Source organism: Pogona vitticeps, chromosome 3 (assembly GCF_051106095.1).
Source record: "Pogona vitticeps strain Pit_001003342236 chromosome 3, PviZW2.1, whole genome shotgun sequence".
Lineage (NCBI taxonomy): Eukaryota > Metazoa > Chordata > Lepidosauria > Squamata > Agamidae > Pogona > Pogona vitticeps.
In genome coordinates this window covers 185,850,023-185,873,111 of record NC_135785.1, presented here as the reverse complement: position 1 = coordinate 185,873,111, position 23,089 = coordinate 185,850,023, and the positions used below count along the sequence as shown (strand labels likewise).

Sequence of the window (23,089 nt, the reverse complement as noted above, 5' to 3'; positions counted from 1 at the left end):
GAACGGGCTGGGTAGGCGGCGGGGGAGGCTACCGGCATCGGGGACAGGCTGGGGGGTGGACCGGGGAGCTTGAAGCCTCTCCGCGCCGCCTACCCAGGTCGTTCCCGGACTTCTGGAAGTCCGGGAACGACCTGGGTAGGCGGCGCGGAGAGGCTTCAAGCTTCCCGATCAACCCCCCAGCCTGTCCCCGCCGCTTAAAGCCTCCTTGCGCCGCCTACCCAGCCCGTTCTCGGACACCTTCCCGCGCTGCTTACCCAGGCTGTTCCCGGACTTCCAGAAGTCCGGGAACGGCCGGGGTAGGCGGCGCGGAGAGGCTACAAGCTTCCCGGTCCACCCCCCAGCCTGTCCCCGGAGCTCGGAAGGGAATTGTCGGCAGGGGACGGTGGCTTCGGGGTCCTTCCGAGGCCGCAGCCCACTGCCGACATTTTCCCCCAGCTGAGCAGCGGGGCTTCAAAGCTCCCGCCGCTCAGCTGGGGGAAAATGGTGCCTATGGGGAAAAATCGCAAAGCGATTTTTCCCCATAGGCAAGATCGTTCTGCGATCGCAAAAGCGATGGCAACGAAGCCATCGTTATGCGATTTTTTCGTTAAACAGGGCACTCGTTAAGCGAGGCACCACTGTATATACAAACAAGATATTCCCACTTCTGAACTTCAACACAATAGCTCTCACCAGCTACTATGACAGTGCTCTTCACTTTACCATTGATTGAATGAATAAGGTTCCTCTGAGCAATGGGCCCAGAGACATCTGTATTCTCCTTACCTATTATAAGAGAACACCTTTTCATTTGGACTGCAAATTACTGTATATGCTAAAGTCAGTTTAAAATGTTTTTCATTAGGACGTCTACTGAAGATATGTGGGGGGGGGGATCATGCATTAAAATGTTATACCTATATTTGAAAAAATTATTCAGTTTCTTCTATTCTGGCTTTCTTAACAGTCCAAATTACATTACATAACCAAGCCACTGACACAATAACTTCCACTTATTTACCTGTTGGATAAGGTGTTGCTATCTCCATGATAAGGTTTCCTTTTAGTGGATCGGGAAGGTGAACGATCTAAAAGCCTCTGAGTTTGGAATGCTGGGTGGTTAAGACACTGCTCTGTTAAGTATCTTTCAGCTGGATCCAGTTTCAGCAAGTTCTTTTGAACAGAAATTCAGGTTTAAGAAACAAAGTTGATTTGTGCCTCATGTAGATGTTAAATAATTTGTACAATTAATATTTGCATCATGTTAATAATTTATGACAAGTATCATGTGCACCTGAAAACTATCTGAAACTGTCGACTTCTTTCTTCCTCAAGTCATGGATTTAAAATCTTCTTTCCCAAAAAAAGAGCCAGATGTACTTTTAAGCAATATATTTATATTTATGCTGTAAATACTTAGGATCTGGTGCCGCTGGCACCATTAAACCTACGAAGGGCAGCATTTGGGTTATCTTCCTGTCTGAAACCAAGAAATCTTCACTGAGTCTTGAGTTTTATAAACATTTTTTCCTGCATATCTATCATTTGTTTCACTAAAGTAAATGAAAATATTTTGGGGGATAACAGGATTACTGCACATTCACTACCATGATTAACACTGTAATAACAAAGGTGTCAATTTACAAAAAGAAAGAAGATTCCTTGCATAACTAGCAAATAGTTCTACATTGTTATAAACATGGAGTTATGTTTCTTTCAGAGAAAATGGGGAAAAAAGGAATACAGTGGTGCCTCGCTTAACGGGCGCCCCATTTAACGATGAAATCGCATAGCGATTAACTTTTTGCGATCGCTTTTGCGATCACTTTGTGATGTTCCCTATGGGGAAAAATCGCTTTGCAATGATTGGTACCGTTTCGCTTACCGATCATCGCAAAGCGATGATTTTTTAACAGCCGATCGGCAGTTCCAAAATGGCCACCGGGTTAAAAAAATGGCCGCCCGCTATTTTCTGGGACGGATTCCTCGCTTACCGGGCAGCAAAAATGGCTGCCATATGGAGGATTTTCACTTAAAGGTGAGTCTGAAGCCCATAGGAACACACTGAAGGGGTTTCAATGCATTCCTATGGGCTTTTTAATATCGCATAGCGACGAAATCGCTTTGCAGCAATTTTTGCTGCACCGATTGTCGCAATGCGAGGCACCACTGTAGATGAAAAGGACTCCCCCAATGTATAACAATATTAAGCAAGACAGTTTTCCAGAATTACAATCTCAAACGTTTGAAACAGAGATGCTTTTTGAACTAAGAAAACAAGTCCCACAATAATGCCAGAACCAAATCAGAATTAAAATGACCACATTCGTACCTTCATAAGATCAAGTAAAACGCCACTTAAGATTCCTAAATATCTCCTTTCCAAAGACTGTGGATGGTTGACTGCAGGGAACTGTTCAAAAATAATGTATATATGTACACAAATTACAAAAATTGTTGAAACACAGTTTGCACTATACATTGTCCCAAATATTCAGAATGGCATACAAATATCAAAACCCTCCATGCAGTTCCTCAAATGTGTCTCTCTCTCTTCTACCGACTGATAAATACTTGTGTAAAGATAGTCATTAGGTCTTACTAGATGATCATTTGTCATCAAGATGTTTCTGCACTTTAAAAGTGATTTTATTTTTAAATTTAAATTTAAAAGTTATTGGAAGCCACAGTCACATCAGTGAAATGTTCCCCTATGGTATGTGATTTTTAATTGGGTTCTTGTCATGATTGCTATTACATGGTACTTATTCCAGGATGTGCATTGCAATGTGTTTTTGAGTTAACAAGTCATTTCCTTCCAATTCAACAAGTGCCTAGACCTTCTTGTTGACACAGTTTGACAGAAGATAACAGATGCATTAACAAAAACAGGTTTATGGTGTTAGAGGAGAGATTACTTGCTAATTTTCCCAATCAAAGACCCCCAGGAGGCTGTTCTTTGGGGGGATGATTAAAATCCTGTTAGCATGACTATGTCTGCTGAAGGGTGAAGATATCACTAGCAGAGGGAGATTTTTATATAATTAAAGACTTCCACCATCTCTCCAATGGCTTGTCCAACATGTGAACATTTCATTTCATGGAAGCTATGGGAGCTGCTGGATGGAAGGTGGAAGTTTTTAATTACAGAAAATCTCTCCCTGTCATTGGCAAACTTTAGTGCAAAGGCTGTTGACATCCCTAGTCCAGTAGGAGAACTGAAAAATGGCCCTGCATGTCAAGGCCACAAAGAGGCATCACAGCAACTGTAGAGCAACAAAGGTTTACAGTAAATCCTTCTCTCCTTTGCAGCCCCTATAACATGAAGACAGGATTGTGCTCTGGAAAATAACAAAGTAAGCGGAAAAAGATCCAAAGAACTACAGCAAGAAAATCCTAGTAAGAAGCAGTTTGAGACATTATAAAGAAAGGTTACTTACCTGTAACCATGGTTCTGCTAGTGGATCTCTGTGGATTCACACATTTGGGTTAAATCAGCGCCTGTGCTGGAACTTTGGAACCTTCTAGAGCTTTTCTGAAAAAGATACAAAGTTTAGGTTGCCCCTAGCACATATACTCCATTCCCTCCCCGCCTCCAGTTCCATTTATCTGCCATTGCTAGAGCAAGAGCTCATTATAACATAAGCAGTGACGGATAGTGGGAAGGCCAGATGGGAATGTGTGAATTCAGAGAGATCCACTTGAAGAACCATGGTTACAGGTAAGTAACCTTTCTTTCTTCAGCGTGGTCTCTGTGAATCACACATTTGGGTGACTGACAAGCTAACTTACCGGAAGGAGGGCCGTCACTGCAGGACAGATGTCAAGACAGCCCTTCCAAAACTCGTCTCCTTCTTTGACCAAAGGTCCAACCTTTAGTGGGTGACAAATGTGGACACTCTGGACCATGTAGCAGCCTTGCAGATGTCTGGAATGTCCACACCACGTAGTAAGGCAGTCGATGTTGCCATGGACCTTGTGGAATGTCCTTTAAGACCTTCAGGCACATCTTTACTTGCAATTTGATAGGCAAGAGTAATAGTGGAGACAAGCCACCGTGACAAGGTAGAAGATGACGCTGGACAACCCTTGTGTGGTCCAAAGAAGCACAGGAAAAGTCTTTCAGATTTTCGAAAGTCCTTTGTCCTGGAAACGCCCTTCTAATATCTAGGGAATGGAGCATCTTCTCGACGTCAGACGAAGGATCAGAAAACAAGGTAGGTAACAAAATAGGTTGATTGAGGTGAAAATCTGTGACAACTTTAGGCAGGAACGAAACATCTGGAAACAGCATAACTTTGTCCTTATAGAATTGCAGGTAAGGAGGATCAGACCTTAGGGCAGCCAACTCACTTGCTCTTCTAGCAGACGTTAACTACAACTAGAAACAGAGTCTTTAGGGAAAGAAACTTAACATCACAGGAAGCCATAGGCTCAAAGGGATGTTTCGTGAGTAATTGTAGAACCAATGTAAGGGACCACTGAGGTACTGGAGGTCTTGTAGGAGGGCGAATGTTGATTAGTCCTTTTAAGAATGCTTTCAATGTAGGATGAGAAAACAGACGTGAAGATTCTGAGTCCCTAGGTTGGAAAGAGACTATTGCAGAAATGTACACCTTGAGGATCGACAAGGTAAGGCCGAGATCAAAAAGATGTTTGAGATAAAGGAGCAAAGTCTGTAGGGAGACTGGAGAGGTCTGGAGGTTTCAGGTTGATGTGGCGGTGGCTCCTCATCTCTGGAATAACCTACCTCTGGAGATTCGCGCTGCACCCTCGCTGGGTACTTTTAAGAACCAACTAAAAACATGGATGTATAGGCAGGCCTTCCCTTCCAGTTAATTCCTGTCCTCTTTCCTTTTTTTCTCTTTATTTGATTTATTTTTATTTTTCTCATCTTATAGAATCATTTAATTAATTAATTGTTATAAATTTTTTTAGAACTGCATACCTCTCACACTTCCTGTTTATGTGCGAAGCGAACATGTCGATGGTTGGTTGGCCCTATCTTCTGCACAGCATCTGGAATACATCGTCGTCCAGTTCCTACTTGTGGGATTGTCCCTTCCGGCGACTCAGCTCGTCTGGAAGTTGGTTTTCCGCTGTGGATATGTGGATTGACACTGGATAAATGTGATGGTGGCAACACCACTCCCAGAGGTGCACTGCAAGGTAGAGAAGGGACAAGGACCTCGTCCTGCCCTGCTTGTTGATGTAGTACAAGGTCGTGGTGTTGTCTGTTACAACATGTACACCACAACTCTGTATCAGCAGCAGGAAGGCTCTGAACGACTTGATCGCTGCTAGCATCTCCAGGTGGTTGATGTGGCAATGTGATCAGAGGGCATGTATGGTATGACCATTGCAATGAGCTCCCCAGCCTGTGGGGCTCACATCTGTTGTTACTTCTGCAGAGAGTTGCAGAGGTCGAAATGGGCAGCCCATTAGTAGATGAGGTCGGAAACCCCACCACTGTAGTTGTTTTGCCAGCTCTGGGGTGACTAGGATCTTCTTCCTCAGATCCTCTAACATTGAGTCGAAATGATGGAGAAACCAAGCCTGTAGCGAGCGCATTTTTAGCCTGGCATGTGGTAAGGATGCTGTAGTTGAGGCCATGAGACCCAGCAGATGTTGTGCATGATGTGCTGATATCAGGGCGTGTGGTTGAAACTTTTGAAGAGCGGTCTGTAGTTTGTAGATGCACTCTGGAGGAAGAAAGAGCCTTGCCTTTCTGGAGTCCAGTGTTGCTCCTATGTAACTCATAACTCGAGAAGGCTTTAGGGTAGATTTCTCGAAATTTATGGTGAGGCATAGACTTTGTAGAGTGTGTAGAGTGAATATGGTGTCCTGAATAGCTTTCTGTCTGGACGGCGACACTATGATCCAATTGTCGATGTAGGGGAATACTTTTACACCTTGAAGACGTAGAAATGCAGCCACTGGAACCATGCACTTTGTAAACGTGCGTGGAGCCGTTGCTAAGCCGAATGGTAAGGCCGCATACTGGTAAACCTTGTTGTTGATTATGAACCAGATACTTCCTGTGATGATGGTGTATGGTGACGTGGAAGTATGTGTCCTTCAGGTCTATAACCACAAACCCTTTCTCAACAGGTGGACGGTGGACTCCAGGGTGATCATCCGGAACCGGCGTGGCTGAAGATAAGTGTTGAGGTCCCTGAGGTCCAGTATGCATGTGAGAGCTCCATCCTTTTTTGGAATGGTGAAATACCGGGAGTAAAACCCCCTGAGAATGTCTTGATGAGGGACCCGCTGTATTGCATTCTTTTGGAGTAGAGTGAGAACCTCCTCCTCCAGGGTGGGATTGGATGTTGTCATTCACAGATACCCTAGAGGGGCGAGTTCTACCAACGCTAGCCGGTAGCCGAATTTGATGATGTTCAGTACCCAATTGTCCTTTGATATCCTTTGCCAATTGTGGTAAAATGGGGCAAGCTGTGTGTGATGGTTCTGAAGCAGAGGGTTGATGCAGTCAAAGGTACTGCTTGGATTTCTTGTTGGGTGGATGATAAGATTGACGCTTATGTGATGTTTGCTGTTTATAGGGTGGAGCGGTAGAAGACTGCTGAGAAGATCTACCTTGAGAGCTCCTGTAAGGCCTGTACCCATGAGAAGCCTGCTGCTGAAATTGCTGCTGGGGAAATTGCCTTTGCCATTGTTGTTTTTGGAAACGAGGCTGTTGGTGAATGATGTAAGATTTAGCAGTTTTCTTGCTTTCATGTATGGACTTGAGTTATTCATCAGTCTTTTTGTTAAATAAACCTTTCGTATCAAAAGCCTGTTCTTCGATTTGCCTGTTCTTCGACCGGTCAAACAAGAGCCAAAGTCTGTCAGGCAAGAGAATAGTCGAAGCAGTCCAAGATTAAGGGGCAATAGAAGCAAGAATAGCCAAAAATACAGTCCAAAATCAAGCCAAATCAATCAAATTAGAGAGCTCTGTCCGAAACGTTCCTAGCACAATGACGGGGAAAAAGGAACTGGAGGCAGGGAGGGAATGCAGCATGCGTGCTAGGGGCAACCTAAACTTTGTATCTTTTTCAGAAAAGCTCTAGAAGGTTCCAAAGTTCCAGCGCAGGCGCTGATTTAACCCAAATGTGTGATTCACAGAGACCACACTGAAGAAAGTATGCTACTACAAGATGCTACCAACAGGTTTTATTTTCTGACAAGGGCAACTGTCATTTGTCAATGGCACGTAGAGGAACACACACACATACCTGTATGATCCATCTAGAGCTGGAGTGAGCAACCTATAGCTATAGAGCAGCAATGGTGAACCTATGGCACGTGTGCCACAGCTGACATGCAGAACCCCTTCTGCGGGCACACAAGCCGTAAATTGCCAGATCGCTACTCCCCCTGCAGCCAAAGCTTTCTGAAAATAATCAGTTCAGTTATCTGCAGTAGTGACCTACTTCATCTTCCCCAGATATCTGAGAGTTGGCAAGGAGAGGGAGATAGAGAAAAGGGCTGGACCTTCTTTGTGTCTCCATCCAACCTTCACTAGAACCAACTACCCTATATAATCCCTGACAAATTACCCTAGTAGAATGCTTGGTTGTGAAGCAATCTTATACATTTAACAATCTTTTGCAAAAGCACCAGATCTAAAGTAGGTCATACAAACAGGTATTAGAGTTCAATAGTGACAACTAGGTGTTTCCAAGCAGAGCTTCTTTAATTGAAAAACCTTCCAGAAGTAACATCCCAGACTATTTGTCTCCATGTGTTAATTACACTGAAATGTCTATGGATGAAAGTTGCTCTACGAAGGCATAATGGAAGGGAGTGATCTTATTTTTGAAATAGTAGGGTTCCTATAAACGTCAAAGGATGAAATGCTTTTCTCATCCTAGTATGCCCTTCATTTTAATGATAGAAAGATGTTGCAAGTTGGTGTCTACCTAATAGCAATTAATTTTATAAGTTGCCTTACTAAGCGTTTCTATGATACTGTAGACTATTCTAATATTTAACATTTTTGCCTGTCTAAGAATATTTTCAAAGATTTCCTTTCCAAAAAGGTGTCTTCCGACTGTTCAAATAAAATCTCTTTGAGGATCAAGCCTTTTAAAGCAATGAGGATTGTAAGGAAAAGCCGGTTATTATCCCTTTCTCTCACACACATACATAGGCTGACACACATTGCTGAACTATTGGAAACTGATCTCATATATAAACACACCAGAGCACAAGCAGTTTCCCTAATATTTATTTTAATCCTATTTTAAAATAATACACATATTAGTCTTGCAATTGATCAGCTATCAAATTTACAAAAGGATCACATCGTACAGTGGTGCCTCGCACAACGAGTGCCTCACACAACGATAAATTCACACAACAATGGCTTTTTCTGAAAAATTTGCCGCCTCACGCAACGATGTTTCCTATGGGGAATTTTCGCACGACGATGTCTCTTTTCACTCATTTAAAAGTGCCTTAAACTGTTTGAAACCTGTTTTAAACGCTTGGCATTGATAGTCCAGCTTGTGAAACGTAAGCAAACTTAATTTGGTGTTGTTCTGAGGCGTCGTTAATTTTTGGTGAATTTTTTTCTCTCTCATTGAGAAGCATTGGACGGACCAATTGGAACGGATTAACCGGTTTTCAATGCATTCCTATGGGAAATGGTGTTTCACAAAATGATATTTTCACAGAACGTTTTTTTTTTTGGGAACCAATTAACATTGTTGTGCGAGGCACCACTCTACAAGGTAACAAGAACCCCTTTCTTTGGCACTGTGAAGAGGTATGCTGAAAAACTAGCTTTTCCCCACTACTCAACAATATGGTCTTATCATCATGAACCATTAGGTATTTGCAGAAGTAGTAGGAAACAGAAATGATAATGTATTTATGCTTCATTATGAAACCAGTGCAAAATAGGAAAACGATTTTGATAAACTTTACCCGTAGCCCATGGAAACGGGGATTGCTATAGAAAAGCTTCATTTGTTCTGCTGGAAGTGGTCCTAGCACCTTCTGAATTGTAAAAAGTTGATCAATTTCACTTTCTCCGGGAAATAATGGTTGTCCATCACTAAGTTCACCAAGAATACAGCCTACTGACCACATATCTACAGACTTGCCATATGGTGCTCTGAAAAGAAAGCAAATAAATACTATTATTGATTGACAAATTCAAAATAACAAGAAAAAAGTATCTATTTCCCCTTGTATTGGTATGAAGGAAGAAAATTAGTATTCAATATCTTTCATTGTTAAATATCAAAGCTTTCATTTCTCCTCATCCCCCTCCAGATTATTTTTTGAAAGAAGGCTTCATAATACTCTTGTTTTTCACACACCTATGTCTGGTGGTAAGGAAGTGGCCTATCAGTATTTACAGCCTGGCCATTAGAGAGTTCATGAACAAACACATCCCTGTGCTAATAAATGCAAAAATATATTGTCTGTAGTCACAGACATCTATAGCACATGCAGAAACTAACAGATTTCCTCAGAATATGACCCTGTCCAAAAAACAGAACAAAAAGCAAAATAAAGCACTGTTATAAGATGTAATTTAAAATATGAAGCTGTTCAGTTAGTCTTCAAAGGGAAAAAAGTCCATTCAATTTAGTGCTGCTCAAAAAACTAGACAATAGAAATAAAAAGCCAGGATAATCACTCAATGTGCTCATTACACTGACTTGAATAACATATTTCCTTTTCAGTCATATAAAAGGCACATTAATGAATATGATTTACAAAATGGTAAGATGCTACATATAGATGCCAAGATTACTTACCCAAGCAGGAGTTCAGGTGAACGGTACCACCTGGTTGCCACATATTCAGTGTAGTTAGCATTGCTTCCTTCTGACAGATTCCGTGCAAAACCTTCATCAAGGCAATTTCAAAATTATTAAGTATTTGCATGTTTAAAATGTAGTTTCAATTTTAAATGTAAAGTTTAAAAGATACTTTAAAATGAAATATTCATTCATTTGGCCAAAAGGATATGACCCATTTTTCTTGCAGGTAGCATTGGAACATACAATAAAGGCACTTATGCAAAGAGGTTTGAACATTATGTAAAACGGAACATGACTTATATTCTCCTGCCTCTGTGTCTCATGTGAAAGGGGAGAGACAACTAATGGGGACAGAGTGTACATTTCCTCCTTTTGCACTAGGACTGAAGCACAGGGAAAAGAACCTGAAGTTGCTCAGATCCCCCTGTTGCTTCTGTGGAATGTGTGAAGTGAGCTTTCCACAAAGACCATGAGATCTTCTGTTCGAGATTCTGCTGTTACTTTTTGGCAGTTCATTTTAAAAATATTCACTACTTCAAGGGAAGCAGTTGCTTCCCTTAAAGGCTGTGTCTGCAAAGTAGTATGTTCTTATCCTGATATGCTTCTGCTGTAAGAGAAAGGCTATTGTTTTAAATGATATTTTTAAAATAAATACTGAGATAGATTTGCAACGGGAATACGTAAAAGAATAATTTGCAACAGGAGACCATCATCCACCTTCCTGCAGATTATACTCTGTGCAACTGCTTAGTAATTGTGGATGTGATAATGGTAGAGAACCATCCCTGGACAGGGAAGTACAGTGGTGCCTCGCATAACGTTTTTAATTGGTTCCAAAAAAAAAAAACCTTATGCGAAAAAAACTTTATGCGAAACACCATTTCCCATAGGAATGCATTGGAAACCAGTTAATCCGTTCCAGTAGGCACGGATTGGCGTCCTTAAGCGAAAAAACCCATAGGAAACATTGTTAAATGATACAATGTTTCCTCCATTGGAATGTATTGAAGCAGACTCAGTACATTTCAATGGCTTTGCGAAGTCAATTTTTGCAAATTTAAGTGTGTCATAAAAGGGTCAAAATGGTTTTAAATGCTTGGATTAGCTTCTGCACCCTCTAAAACGGATGCAAAAGTTAATTTGGCTTTGATCTGACTTTTCGTTAATTTATGGTGAATTTTTCCCCCCAACTTTTGACAGCTGTCAAAATCTGACAGCTCCATTGTTTCCTATGGGGGAGAAAAAAATTCACAAAAAATTAACGAAAAGTCAGATCAATGCCAAATTAAGTATGCACACATTTTAGAAGGTGCACTAACGATTCCAAGCATTTAAAACTGTTTTTCAACATGTTAAGACACTTTTGTAATTGAAAAAATGAACATCGTTAAGTGAAGCAGGGGACCTAAAACCGAAAACGTTAAGCGAAGCATGGTCCCAAAATCGCTATGTGAAAATCGCCCATAGGGAAAAACGTTATACGAAGCACAATCTGACTCTGAAAAAATAAACGTTAAGCGAAAAAAACGTTAAACGAAGCAAACGTTATGCGAGGCACCACTATACTATGTTAACTACTTCAGGGAACTTTACTATATAGATCTACACCAATATAAAGCTAACTATATGCAGACTTTTGTAACTGAATCTTCAGGCTCTGTTGGCACGAACATCAATTCACAGTTTGGATGTGTAATGAATTATTTGCTCTGGTTGTGCTATTTGACCCACTTACACACATTTAAAACCCTTTGATTTTTCCCTGGGCTAAGCTATGCAAATGTTTACATAAATACTCAGTAGTGCTAAAGTACTGGGAAGAAATAAGAGATACACTGGCATGTGAAACACCACTGTGTTATCATCTGCATCTGTCATAATTAGCCTATACTTAGCATTTTTCCTTCTATACTCTCACCAAGAAACCATGCTCTCACAGCGTCTAATAATTTAACTTACATACATTATATATTTCTAAACACAACCAAGATGCAACAGAAAGGCACAGACCACATCTTTTAAAGGCACTTATGTACAACTCCATGAGTTGTTTGAAGAAACATGAGAGAAAAGAAATGACTTTTTTCAGATGCAAGATCGAAAATATTTATTTTAGATCTTACATCTGACTTATTTTCTTAAGTGTTTCTACTGTCAAAACAGAGTAGCAGTTGCAAAGTTTCTACCTTCAAGGGACTTTTTTCATAAGAGTCACTCTGTCAATGAACTAGAGGAGATCTGATCTGATTCCCTGATCTTTTTACTGAGGACTTCTGATGAGCTTCTAAGGAATTCCAAGATATTCTAAGACTGAAAACCACTGGTTGCAGAAGAAAGCACACATATGTACTATATTAAAAGCACATACATCAGAAAAATAAATGAATTTAATTTTCAGATTTTTTTTGAATTTGATGGCAAATACTAAATACCCTGTTTCCGCAAAAATAAGACCTAACCTGAAAATGAGCCATAATATGATTTTTAGAATGCTCGTAATATAAGCCCTACCCAAAAGAACCCTAGATAAGTGAAACCCCGCCCTCCACCATCGTGCAGCAACCAGAATATGACATGACTGTATTTAAATAAATGTAGATTGTTGTGCATGAAAAAAATAGAACATCCCCTGAAAATAAGCCCTACTGCTTTTTTTGGGGGGGGAGCAAAAATTAATGTAAGACCCTGTCTTATTTTTGGGGAAATATGGTAGCATTTATGGACAAGAATGTCGTTCTTATTGGCCAGCCTAATTGTTTCTAGGATATTCAGGAAGGCATTCAACCACTACTGAAATTTTTTTTTATTGTGAGATATAAACCTTATGTCGGATATAGTATCCAAAGTACAAGTTTGCATTTTTTAACAAGTTCTAGATCCAGGTGGGTAACTTTAAGATAAAGGTAAAGGTTCCCCTTGACAAACTGTCCAGTCGTGTCCGATTCTAGGGGGTGGTGTTCATCCCTGTTTCCAAGCTGTAGAGCCAACTTTTGTCCCGAGACAGTTTCAGTGGTCACTTGGCCAGCGCGACTTAGACATGGAACACTGTTACCTTCCCACCATGGTGGTACCTATTTATCTATTCACATTTTTACATGCTTTTGATCTGCTAGGTTGGTAGGAGCTGGGACAAGCGACTCTGTCACGTGGATTCAAACTGCTAATCATCTGACCTTGCAGCCCAGAGGCTTGCGGTTTAACCCACAGCACCACCACGTCCCTAGGTAACTTTAGTCCTCCAGAAATAGACTGCAACTCTCAACATTCCTCACCACTGTGCTATTGGCTAAACCACCTGAGGGTGATAGAAACTATAGTCACAGTTGCCCAACATGGTCTATCTTATAATGCACTGAGAAAGGTATAAACAAGGCCAATATAAAGGTTACAGATTTTTTTCAAATAGTCTAATTTAAACTTAACCTTTTAAACTATAAATTAAGACATACAATACATTAAAAGATACCACTTTAAAATTAGTACAAGCAACAAGAAAGCAAGCAAGCAATCTTACCAAAGTCACACAATTTTAAAATATCATTGTGGCTTATTAAGAGATTCTCTGGCTTGATATCTGGAATATTAAAAGTATAAGAAAAAGTTAAATTGTAGAATATGCCTTCCTTGGCATTACTAATTTAACAGAGCTACAGATGGTATTTATACTGATGTACCTGAACACTAGATAATAAATGTCAACATACATTTTTCCTGGAGAAAAAGTTTATCAAATAGGCTTGAAAACCTAGACTGGGAAATTATCTAAGCAAAATTAAACACTCATGAAATGCCACTGATTTTAATGGGAGATGTTTAAGCATGTCATGCCCCCATCATCTCAGTTTTTCTAAATGATAGTTGGGGCATCTACATGTAATCAGACATTACAGATGCTATATAATACAAAGTCAGATGGTATATAACACAAGCAATGTAAAATCTTTTGTTGACTCTAGCCATGAAATACTTCCAAATAATCACAAAACAACTTTAAAAATGTAGCTGCATAAATATATTAATATTAGAGATATGCAAGCACACTCAAAATTACTCCCTCATTTTGCATTGTAACAACTAGCAACTCCACACTCAAGGCAGCCATCTAGAGCCATTAAAATAGTGGAATGATCTCAATTAATTCTTAATAATTAAAAATTATTTGCTGTCCCATCAATTCCAACTTATGGTTACTCTTTCCAGAGATTTCTAGGTACAGAGTATTCAGATGTGACTTACCATTCCTTTCTTCTGGGGGCGCCCTAAGACTGTGCAGGTTGCTCAAGGCCACACAAGCTGGCTCTTCTCTTGGGAGGCACAGTGAAGAACTTAACTCCAAAACTCTGCTTCTGTGGCTAGATACTTAACTCACTGAGCTATCCAGCCAACACCCAGCTGATTCGTACAGTACCTCAATTTGGTTAACTGGTAGAAATATACATTACAGACTGAGTGTCTTGGTCTCTATTCTTCATTCTATCTTCCCTCACATTAATCCATGTAATTAAAGCTTATTTATGACAATGGGTAAAATCACAACGTTTTCAGATGCCTTCAAGATGTTTTCAAAACTTTTCTATAAAAGAGCTTCACATTTCTGATATACTCACCTCTATGAACGATATCATTTTTATGACACCAATGAATTGCTTTAATTAGCTGGTAAATATAGCTTTTCACTTTTTCAGGTGGGACTCCATTTGGCATTTCTTCTAGCAATTCCAGCATATTCTATAAATTCAACATAATTATATTAAAGGCTAAAAGGAAGTTGAGCCAGATTAGTACTAAAATACTGTGCAATAACATAATTATAATAGTTGTTATAATAATATAATTATGCAGGTAACCATGCTGCTTAACATTGTAATATTTTAATTTAGCATTAAAGGAGCCCTCATTGTACATAAAAGAGTATATTTCAGTTTTTATCAATTAAGCAGAAAATTGCAGTTAATCTGGCCATTTTACAAGGAAATAGAAATCAGTTCTTATTTCAATAAAACAACCAGAATACTTAATATCATTATTATAAATAATGTAAACAATCACTAAACAGTGGAATTAGAGCACTTTGCAGCATGGCAGGATGAAATGGAAACTTCCTGTTACAATTTTGAAACTATTCTTGTCTAATGCACTTGTTTCCTAGTCATCCAAGACATGCCACTGTATTTCATTAGGGATGTAAATCTTCACAGATGAGGGAGGGAAAGCAGCAAAAGTTTGCTCCCTGTTCAACAACATTATGAGAGTCTGTGTATTTTTTATATTTTGGAACTTTTTGCTCCAAAATCTGCAGATCTATTTTTTACACAAAAACTTGTAGAAAAAAGTTGTGTTTTGCACAGAATAAAGGTTTTTATATGCAAACTAATTTAAAAGGAATGTACCCCCTCGCTGAATTATGTTCAGAAGCAAAACACATATAGGTTACGTGGCAGTGGAATAATATGATCAGCATCCAGACAGGGCCCTGGATGTTATGCTGGCATACCACATCAGATACACTATATTACCTCAAACATTGGAACATGTTTCAAGCAGTTGTTTTGAAAATCTGCATCGTGTGTTATTCATATTGTTGCAACAATGTAAAATTGTATTCACTGTGATTTCCAGAGGTGAAAAGTAGGGCAATTATCTGGAGGGAAGAGCTATTCTTTTTTTAAATCACCTTCAGCTCTTTTTATAAATGTAATTTATTTATCACATTTGTACCCCACTCATCTAGTGCCTAAGCACTACTCAGGGCAACTAACAGCAGTTAAAAACACAACTACCCACCCTGGCTCACAGAGGCATAAATAATAAGATGCAGACCAAAACATAAAATAAATAACCAAAATATAAAATAAACCTAGAGGCAATGGCAAAACAAAATCAATATCCAGTTCATGGATCTGATGTCAGAGAGGGTAAGATGTTTCTGAAGGCCTCTCCAAACAGAATAGTTTGTACTCTAAAGGCCAGAAGGAAGGAAACCTGGCAGATATCCATGGGCAGGGCTTGAAAAAATTTAGAATATCTCACCAGTCAGCCAAAAATTTCACCAGTCAGCATGGCCAGACTATAGCCTTGCAATTTATTGGGACTGAGAATCACTGATTTATACCCTCAGATTTGGGTTGCGCGCCTGTGGGGTCATGAAGCTTGTATATTGAATCCCTTTCTTTTGAATGTCTCCAGCAAAAATAAAACTGAAAGCAAAAGCACCCGGCCTCTTAAGGAGTCATGGTTCCCTCCTACCCCAGGATGTGTCCTCGTTCAGTTGAAATTGGGAGCAGGGAATCTCCATATTCTTCGGCATGGGATTACTCTACATTCTCCTGCAGAGCTATATCTCTATGTGCCAGTCAAACTCTCTTCTTGCGAGAAGAGGGCACTTTTGCAATGGGAGGGGAGGAGGACTGCAGGATTTGAGAGAGAGAAAGAGGGGAGGGGAGGAGGCAAGCAAGAAGGGAGCTGTGACTTGTCCAGCAGCATTTTTCACTCATCACAGATGAGTGCATTTTTCAAGCCCTGTCCATGGGTAACGCATTCCATCGTGGTGTGGCCACCAACGAGAAGACCCAGTTCCTGGAGGCAGTTTTTCTGGCTTCTCTAAGGTTGGCTATCCACAAACATGAAACACAGCTGGACCGAGTGGCCCATCTTAGGGAAAGATGCTCTGTCAGGTAATGAGCTCCCAAATTGTTAAGGGCTTTATCATTACCGACACACTCAGAAACAAATATACAATTGCCCTTCTGTTAGAAAGTTATGTTCCATACTGATTTGGACTTATTACATCTTTGCCTTAGATTCATATCACATTTTATCTTGAGAGCCTATGGCTGTCAGAGTTCTGTCAGATGTTTCTAATTTTGTCTGCTGAAACAAGTCAGACAAGATCTGTTTGCCTGGGTGCAGTTTGCTTTAAGTAGATAAGATCTTTCTTAGATAGAAAGTGCCATTACAACAGGTATTCTTGCAAAATGCACTCTTATCCATAGGCAGCAGTAAAACTACTGGTTGAGAAGCAAATGTTCAGTGCAACAATTCAGTGCTTAAGAAGCACTGAAATTGCTATTGCCAGCCCTAATTAGGGTTGCACAAAAATCTTTCTCAGCATTTGATTTAATTTGAGGTTTAATTGAAGGACAGTTTGTGTCAACATGGAATGCATACTTTTATTGTTGCATGTATGTATGTTACCTCACTTTCTTCAAACCAACACACTCAGTTTTAATAGTTAATTTAATATTAATTGAATGTAATAATTTTAGTTTTAACAGTACATACTGCATTGATATTATTAATTCTATCCAAAGTCTAATCCTAAAGAATGGCATTACTTTTACCAATATTATATGCACCTCTCTGCACAGCTACAGGACTCCTTTAAATATGTGTAAAGTTGTTTAGCAAAGTACAGTATTACTTGGAAAACAATGTTGCTGAATTGTAAGATGGACAACATATAGACTGGGCTGCACATAGTTCTTTGGGGCCCAAATGCTTGCACACTGGGAGGGCCCCCCCGCCCCCCCACACTACATTTTTCCAAAAGCAATCCCCCAAAAGTCCCCTTCTGCCTTCTAACCTTTGCCATACTTTGAGGAGTCTCCACATACCCAGGATCCATAAACATTCTAAAATATTTTTTAAAAAATAAATATATATTTGGAGAATTAGAATGCACAAGGGGGAGTTTCAGTTACAAAAACTTGTAAGAATTTTTCTGGGTTGGTTGGAATTACTAGACGAGGTATGGCCCTCCAAAAACTAGGGATGGCTGTGTATGGCTAAAACAGTGATATCAGTTTTTTGCTCTTGACAAAAAAATAAAATAAAATAAAAAGAGAGAGGGGGGGACACAGAAGAAAAATCCTTCCTCTTTTCTTCTTGCACTAAATCTTCTATGTGCAAAATTCCCTCCCTGAGAAATCCCATTACAAATCTTGCAAGGTTTATGGGAATTTTGAAAGTTATATTTTTAGAAGAAGCACCACCACAAATTATTGCAACTCTTGCACAGGATGATATATTTCATGTGTATGGCATTACGCTGTGCAGGATTCCCCAGAATTTGACAGAATGTGCAGAATGGCATTCTTCTTGAATAGATTTCTGCAGAATCTTGCCCAGGGTTTCTCAAAAATGGTACTGAGCTGCCCAGAACCCGGCAGTTTCAGTGTAGATTGAACCTCCTTATCTATGTTATATGTTCTCCCTTATGTATATTTCTTAGGAATTGATGACAGGCCAGAAAGTGACCATCCCCCCCTTAAAGTGTCTTTAAGATTCCGACAAAATCAGTCAGGGATATTAACAGACCATAAAATGCTGGGTCATGTTTTAGGTGAGAAAAGGCTTAAATGGTCTATTAAAACTGATGACAGTATAAGGTTGATGCTGAGCACAAATAAACTCCAAGAGCTACAAGAAGATGCTCTTCTGGGCACCCAGAACATTTGCAAGGTCTACCAGGATATAATTTTTGCACTTAAACCACACCTAATCATTACACACCCAGAAAGAACATCTGAAGCTCAATGGTCGTGGTTTGACAGGGAATGTAAGACCGAGAAAAAAGAGCTGAGCAGAGCAACAAGACAAGCAAACCATATTGGCACTGATGAAGCTACAGCTTTCCTACAACATCTACAGAGAGAATATAAATCTCTACTTAGAGGGAAAAAAGAAGGCTCTCTACTTAGAGAACTGGAAATCTTTGGGCCAGGCCCTCATTGAGGGTAATGACCCCAAATTCTGGAAGCAGATAGAAAGAGGCTTCTTACAGAGAGCCTTTGAGATTGCCAACTCCATCACGCCAGAGGTATGGGTCTCCCACTTCAGCCGCATTTTTGGGGGTAGTATTCATACAAGCATTACACATGAGACCCTCTCTAATTCCTCTGAATGGCCAACTGTTTCCCCCAAAGAAATTGGGAACCTGATTCAAACTCTTCAGAATGGCAAGGTTCCCAGTGAAGATATGATCCCCGCTGAGGTATTTACTACTGACATTCAGTGGTGCTCTCCCATTCTAGCCAGTCTATTCACCTACATTAACAGTACAGGCAACCTTCCCACAGGTTGGCAAACTAGCATTGTTGTGCCAATTTCTAAGAAAGGTGATTCTCTAGATCCTTGTAACTTTAGACCTATCAGTCTCCTCAATGTGGCCTCTAAGCTTTATGCTAGATACTTCCTGAATAGGCTTCTAGATTGGGACAACAAACATTCTGTCATCTTCGAAAAACAGGCAGGCTTCAGAAAAGGCAGAAGTACAATAGATCAAGCCTTTGTTTTACATCATGTAATTAGTAAATATGCCAACCCTCCAAATATTTTTATGCTGCCTTTATGGATTTTTCATCAGCCTTTGACCTGATAGACAGAGAACGCCTATGGTATAAATTGGGAAAAACAAACATTGATAAGAGACTCCTGTGGCTCATACAGCAACTACATAAAGAAAATACGATGCGGGTGCGTATAGGCTTACAGGGAGCTCTATCACAACAGGTTCACATTAGCCAAGGGGTGAAACAATGTTGTATTTTAACACCTTTTCTCTTCAACTTTTATATACACAGCTTCCCCCACATTCTTCCCCCCAACCGTTGGCTGTAGGAAGATTTCAATACTGCTTTATGCTGATGACCTGGTTTTGCTATCTTTGAATAAAATTGGTCTTAAAAGAATGCTGTCCAAATTTGATCCGCTCTGTAAAGAGGAACAGCTAACAATCAACTATACCAAAACAAAGATTATGGTCTGTGGGAAGACAGCCCCTAAGCATAACTGGTCACTAGATGGGCATGCTATTGAGCAGGTATTATTTATTTATTTATTTATTTATTTATTTATTTATTTATTTATTTATTTATTTATTTATTTATTTATTTATTTATTTATTTATTTATTTATTTATTTATTTATTTATTTATTTATTTATTTATTTAATTCTATTTATTATCCTGCCTATCTAGTCGATTAAGACCACTCTAGGCGGCTTACAACAAGGGGTACAACAATGAATAAAAGCAGTTTTACATAAAAGAAAACTTTCAACAATTGGGTTAGACACTAGGAAAGAAAAGAAAAGGGGAATCAGGAATTAACTAGGGGGGAAGGCCTGCCGAAACATCAATGTTTTTAGTTGATTTTTGAAAATACCCAGCGAGGGGATCGCGCAAATATCAGGGGGTAAGCTTTTCCAGAGGCGAGGAGCCACCGCTGAGAAGGCCCGATTTCTTATCTTTTCCTTCCGGGCCTCCCTCGGCATTAGGCTCCTCAGCCTCACCTCCTGGCTTGCGCGAGTGACACGGGTAGATCTTGGTACACTCATTTAAATATTTCGGCTTTCAATTTTGTGAGAAACTCTCCTGGAGACAGCACTTAAATACTACCATCTTATTGAGCACCAGATCAATAGGGCAATTAAATTTTTTTTTTTCTACAGCAGAGGAGGCCAGCTAGTAAATCCTGTTTTCAAGGTGTTGTTGTCAAAATTCTAGCACAAATGCTCTACGGGACAGAACTATGGGGAGAGGTAGCCAAGCCCAAATTAGAAATCCTGCAAAACAAATACATGAGGGCTCCCCCCAGGAACTCCCTTGACTCACCTCAGAGCTGAGCTAGGCCTACCCTCAATTGCCGCTAGAATCGATCTGGCTTATCTTAGATATTGGCATAGACTGAACAGTTTGGAGGACCCCTCCCTAACAAAGTGCTGCTGGTTAGAACAACTAAAGTCTGGTGGATGGGCACAACAATGTCACCAAAAATTAAAGATCCACAACCTTCTGATGGAAAAGTTCCTTAGTTTAAGCTCTCATGACCTTAGGAACTGGATCTTTGATCTTGATGCTAGTCAGGATAGGGCAGCTATTGTTGGGTCCCGTTTTTCTACCTGGTATCCCCAACTTCAGGTGAATCATGAAAAACCAAAATATTTTGAGTCGTTGACTTTTCCCCAGATTCGCAGAGTTCTTACAGAACTTAGATTTGGACAGATGGCCTCAGCATACCTTGAAGGGAAATATAAGGGAAGACCAGTTGAGGAATGAAAATGTGTTTTTGGCTGCAACCAGATTGAGGATCTAACTCATTATCTACTGTTCTGTCCTCTCTATAAAAATCCTAGAGAAAGATTTCTGTCACCCATCATTCAGATGTATTTTAACTGTACCACCACTGAAACAGTAGTAGGATTGCTTACTGATACACAGTTGCACATTACATATGCTGTAGCACGATTTGCACTAGCAGCTAAGAGGCTGAGGCTTCAATTTGTCAGGGATCATAATGCCATGTAAATGCTGAATACAGTGGATTGACGTTATAACAATATTCTTAGACCGGGTTTTATTGGTTTTAATGCTTTTAAGGTAATTACCTGTTTTAATTGGATTTTATATGCTACAGTAATCACTACATTGTAAAGGTCTATGGCCAGAAACAATATATGTATGGTATCAAAATCAAGTCTGTCCTGGTTTTTTATTTTTTAGATGTACACCTTGCCCTTCCCCCCACCCCCAAGGCGGCACTCAAGCAGGCTAGCAATAAAAATCGTATAAAATGAACAGAATTAAAATGAAAGACATTCATGAATAATTAAGAGACCTCAACAAGGGACAAACACTATCTGCAGGGATTTTTTAAAAATGTCCAAATTTAAGTATCAAAGCTCTGCTTAAATGCAAAAGGCTTTGTCTGCCAACACAGATAGGGAGAGGGCACCGCCTACCCTTCCTTAGCAGAACCTGGATTATACTAAGGATTAAATGGTCTGCGACCAAGCTATCTCAAAGATCGCTTTTCTCTTTATGAGCCTGCTCAAGTACTAAGGCCATCAGGAGAGGCCTTTCTTTAGGTTCCATCATCCCAGGAGGCCAGACTGGCCTCATATTTGCTGTTCTTCTGCAAGCAGGCAAAAATACCTTTCTCTTCAGGCAAGCTTTCCCTCAATGACTGACTACCTGAGTATGATTTTTAGATGGATCATTATATATTACTGCTTTGACTGTGCTTTAAGTACCGCTTGTGTTTACCATTTCTCAGAGTGGCATTTGTTTCTTTTTAATATTTGCATACATATTTTTCTTAGCTTTAAATGTTGTCCTTCAATGACAACATTTCAATGGCAAGTCACCTCTCTCCCTTTTTAAAGAAAAGGCAGAGTAAAAATATTTTAAATAACAAACTTTATTTTCACATGTACCCAATAATTGCTTTATCATTACAAACACAGCAAAATATAACTACAGGTAGTACAAAGTAATACTACAAATTTATTTCAAAGATGTGTACTGCAGTCCTAGCTCAAAATGTGACAGGGAGTCAGGATTAGGAATAAGCCTCTTCTTCCAAAAGGAATTGCCTAATCTTATAGAAATCTGCCAATAGTGATTTTCAGCAGAATTGTTTTGCTGGCTAAGATCAACAGAAGAAAGAAGGGAGGCATGGAGAGGGAGGAGACAAATTATGACAAATCTGCTAACCCAAGGACACTGCACAATGCTGGTACAATGTTGGCCAGGTGAAAGATAGTTCTAAGTAATATCCAACATCCGTTGGCTGGGTTGGGCTTGGACTTCCTACAATTTCAGCTGGTTTAGCACTGGCTCAATTTGATCAATAGGTGGTGGTGCAAGGAGGGGTGGTGTATGCTTGCTGCCCTTTACAATTAAAAACTTATTTTCAGTTTAATGCATACAGACAAGACCCAGGTAGTTAGCAAGAAGTTTAGAGGATCTCCAACACCACATTTACTGCTAGTTTTGTTGCTAGCTCAGATTCTCCAATGTTCCGGAGGCCTTGGTGGAACAGCAGGAAGGTTAAAAAAATGCCATTTGTTCTGATATACATAATGATGATCTTTTGGCAAGTTTTATTAGATTTGGATAGACAAAATTACAATAATAAGAGAAATCCATATAATTGTATCTCTTATTTCCTAGATTACCAGAAACAACCATCTACTTCTCTGGAACTATCAGGATCTTTTAAAAACACAGAATGTGTACCTTCACAAAAATAGTTCTAAACTGAAGTAGTAGAAAAGTTCTTCAGCTGACATTAAAAGTTGCTGATAAAAATGTGAATAGAAATATGAAATCTCAGGATCCTCTAAAATCTCCAGTAGTGTGTTCGCAAAGGCTTTCATGGCCGGGATCTAATGATTGTTGCGGGTATTTCCGGCTCTTTGGCCGTGTTCTGAAGGTTGTTCTTCCTAACGTTTTGCCAGTCTCTATGGCCGGCATCTGTGCTGTCCTCTGATGATGCCGGCCACAGAGACTGGCGAAACGTTAGGAAGAACAACCTTCAGAACATAGCCA

General features: G+C 39.8%; 1 protein-coding gene across 3 annotated transcripts in view; it reads right to left on the bottom strand.

Moving 5' to 3' along the window:
* The window catches only part of CDKL5 (cyclin dependent kinase like 5), a 98,551-nt gene that overhangs the window by 30,559 nt on the left and 44,903 nt on the right, over positions 1-23,089 (bottom strand). For all 3 annotated transcript variants that reach the window (XM_020789150.3, XM_020789151.3, XM_020789152.3), the window contains exons 6-11: positions 14,366-14,486; positions 13,273-13,332; positions 9,753-9,843; positions 8,911-9,100; positions 2,312-2,392; positions 1,001-1,152 (exon numbers count right to left, since the gene is read on the bottom strand). In XM_020789150.3, the coding sequence (XP_020644809.1) occupies positions 1,001-1,152; positions 2,312-2,392; positions 8,911-9,100; positions 9,753-9,843; positions 13,273-13,332; positions 14,366-14,486 (695 nt within the window). The remainder of the gene's footprint in view (positions 1-1,000; positions 1,153-2,311; positions 2,393-8,910; positions 9,101-9,752; positions 9,844-13,272; positions 13,333-14,365; positions 14,487-23,089) is intronic.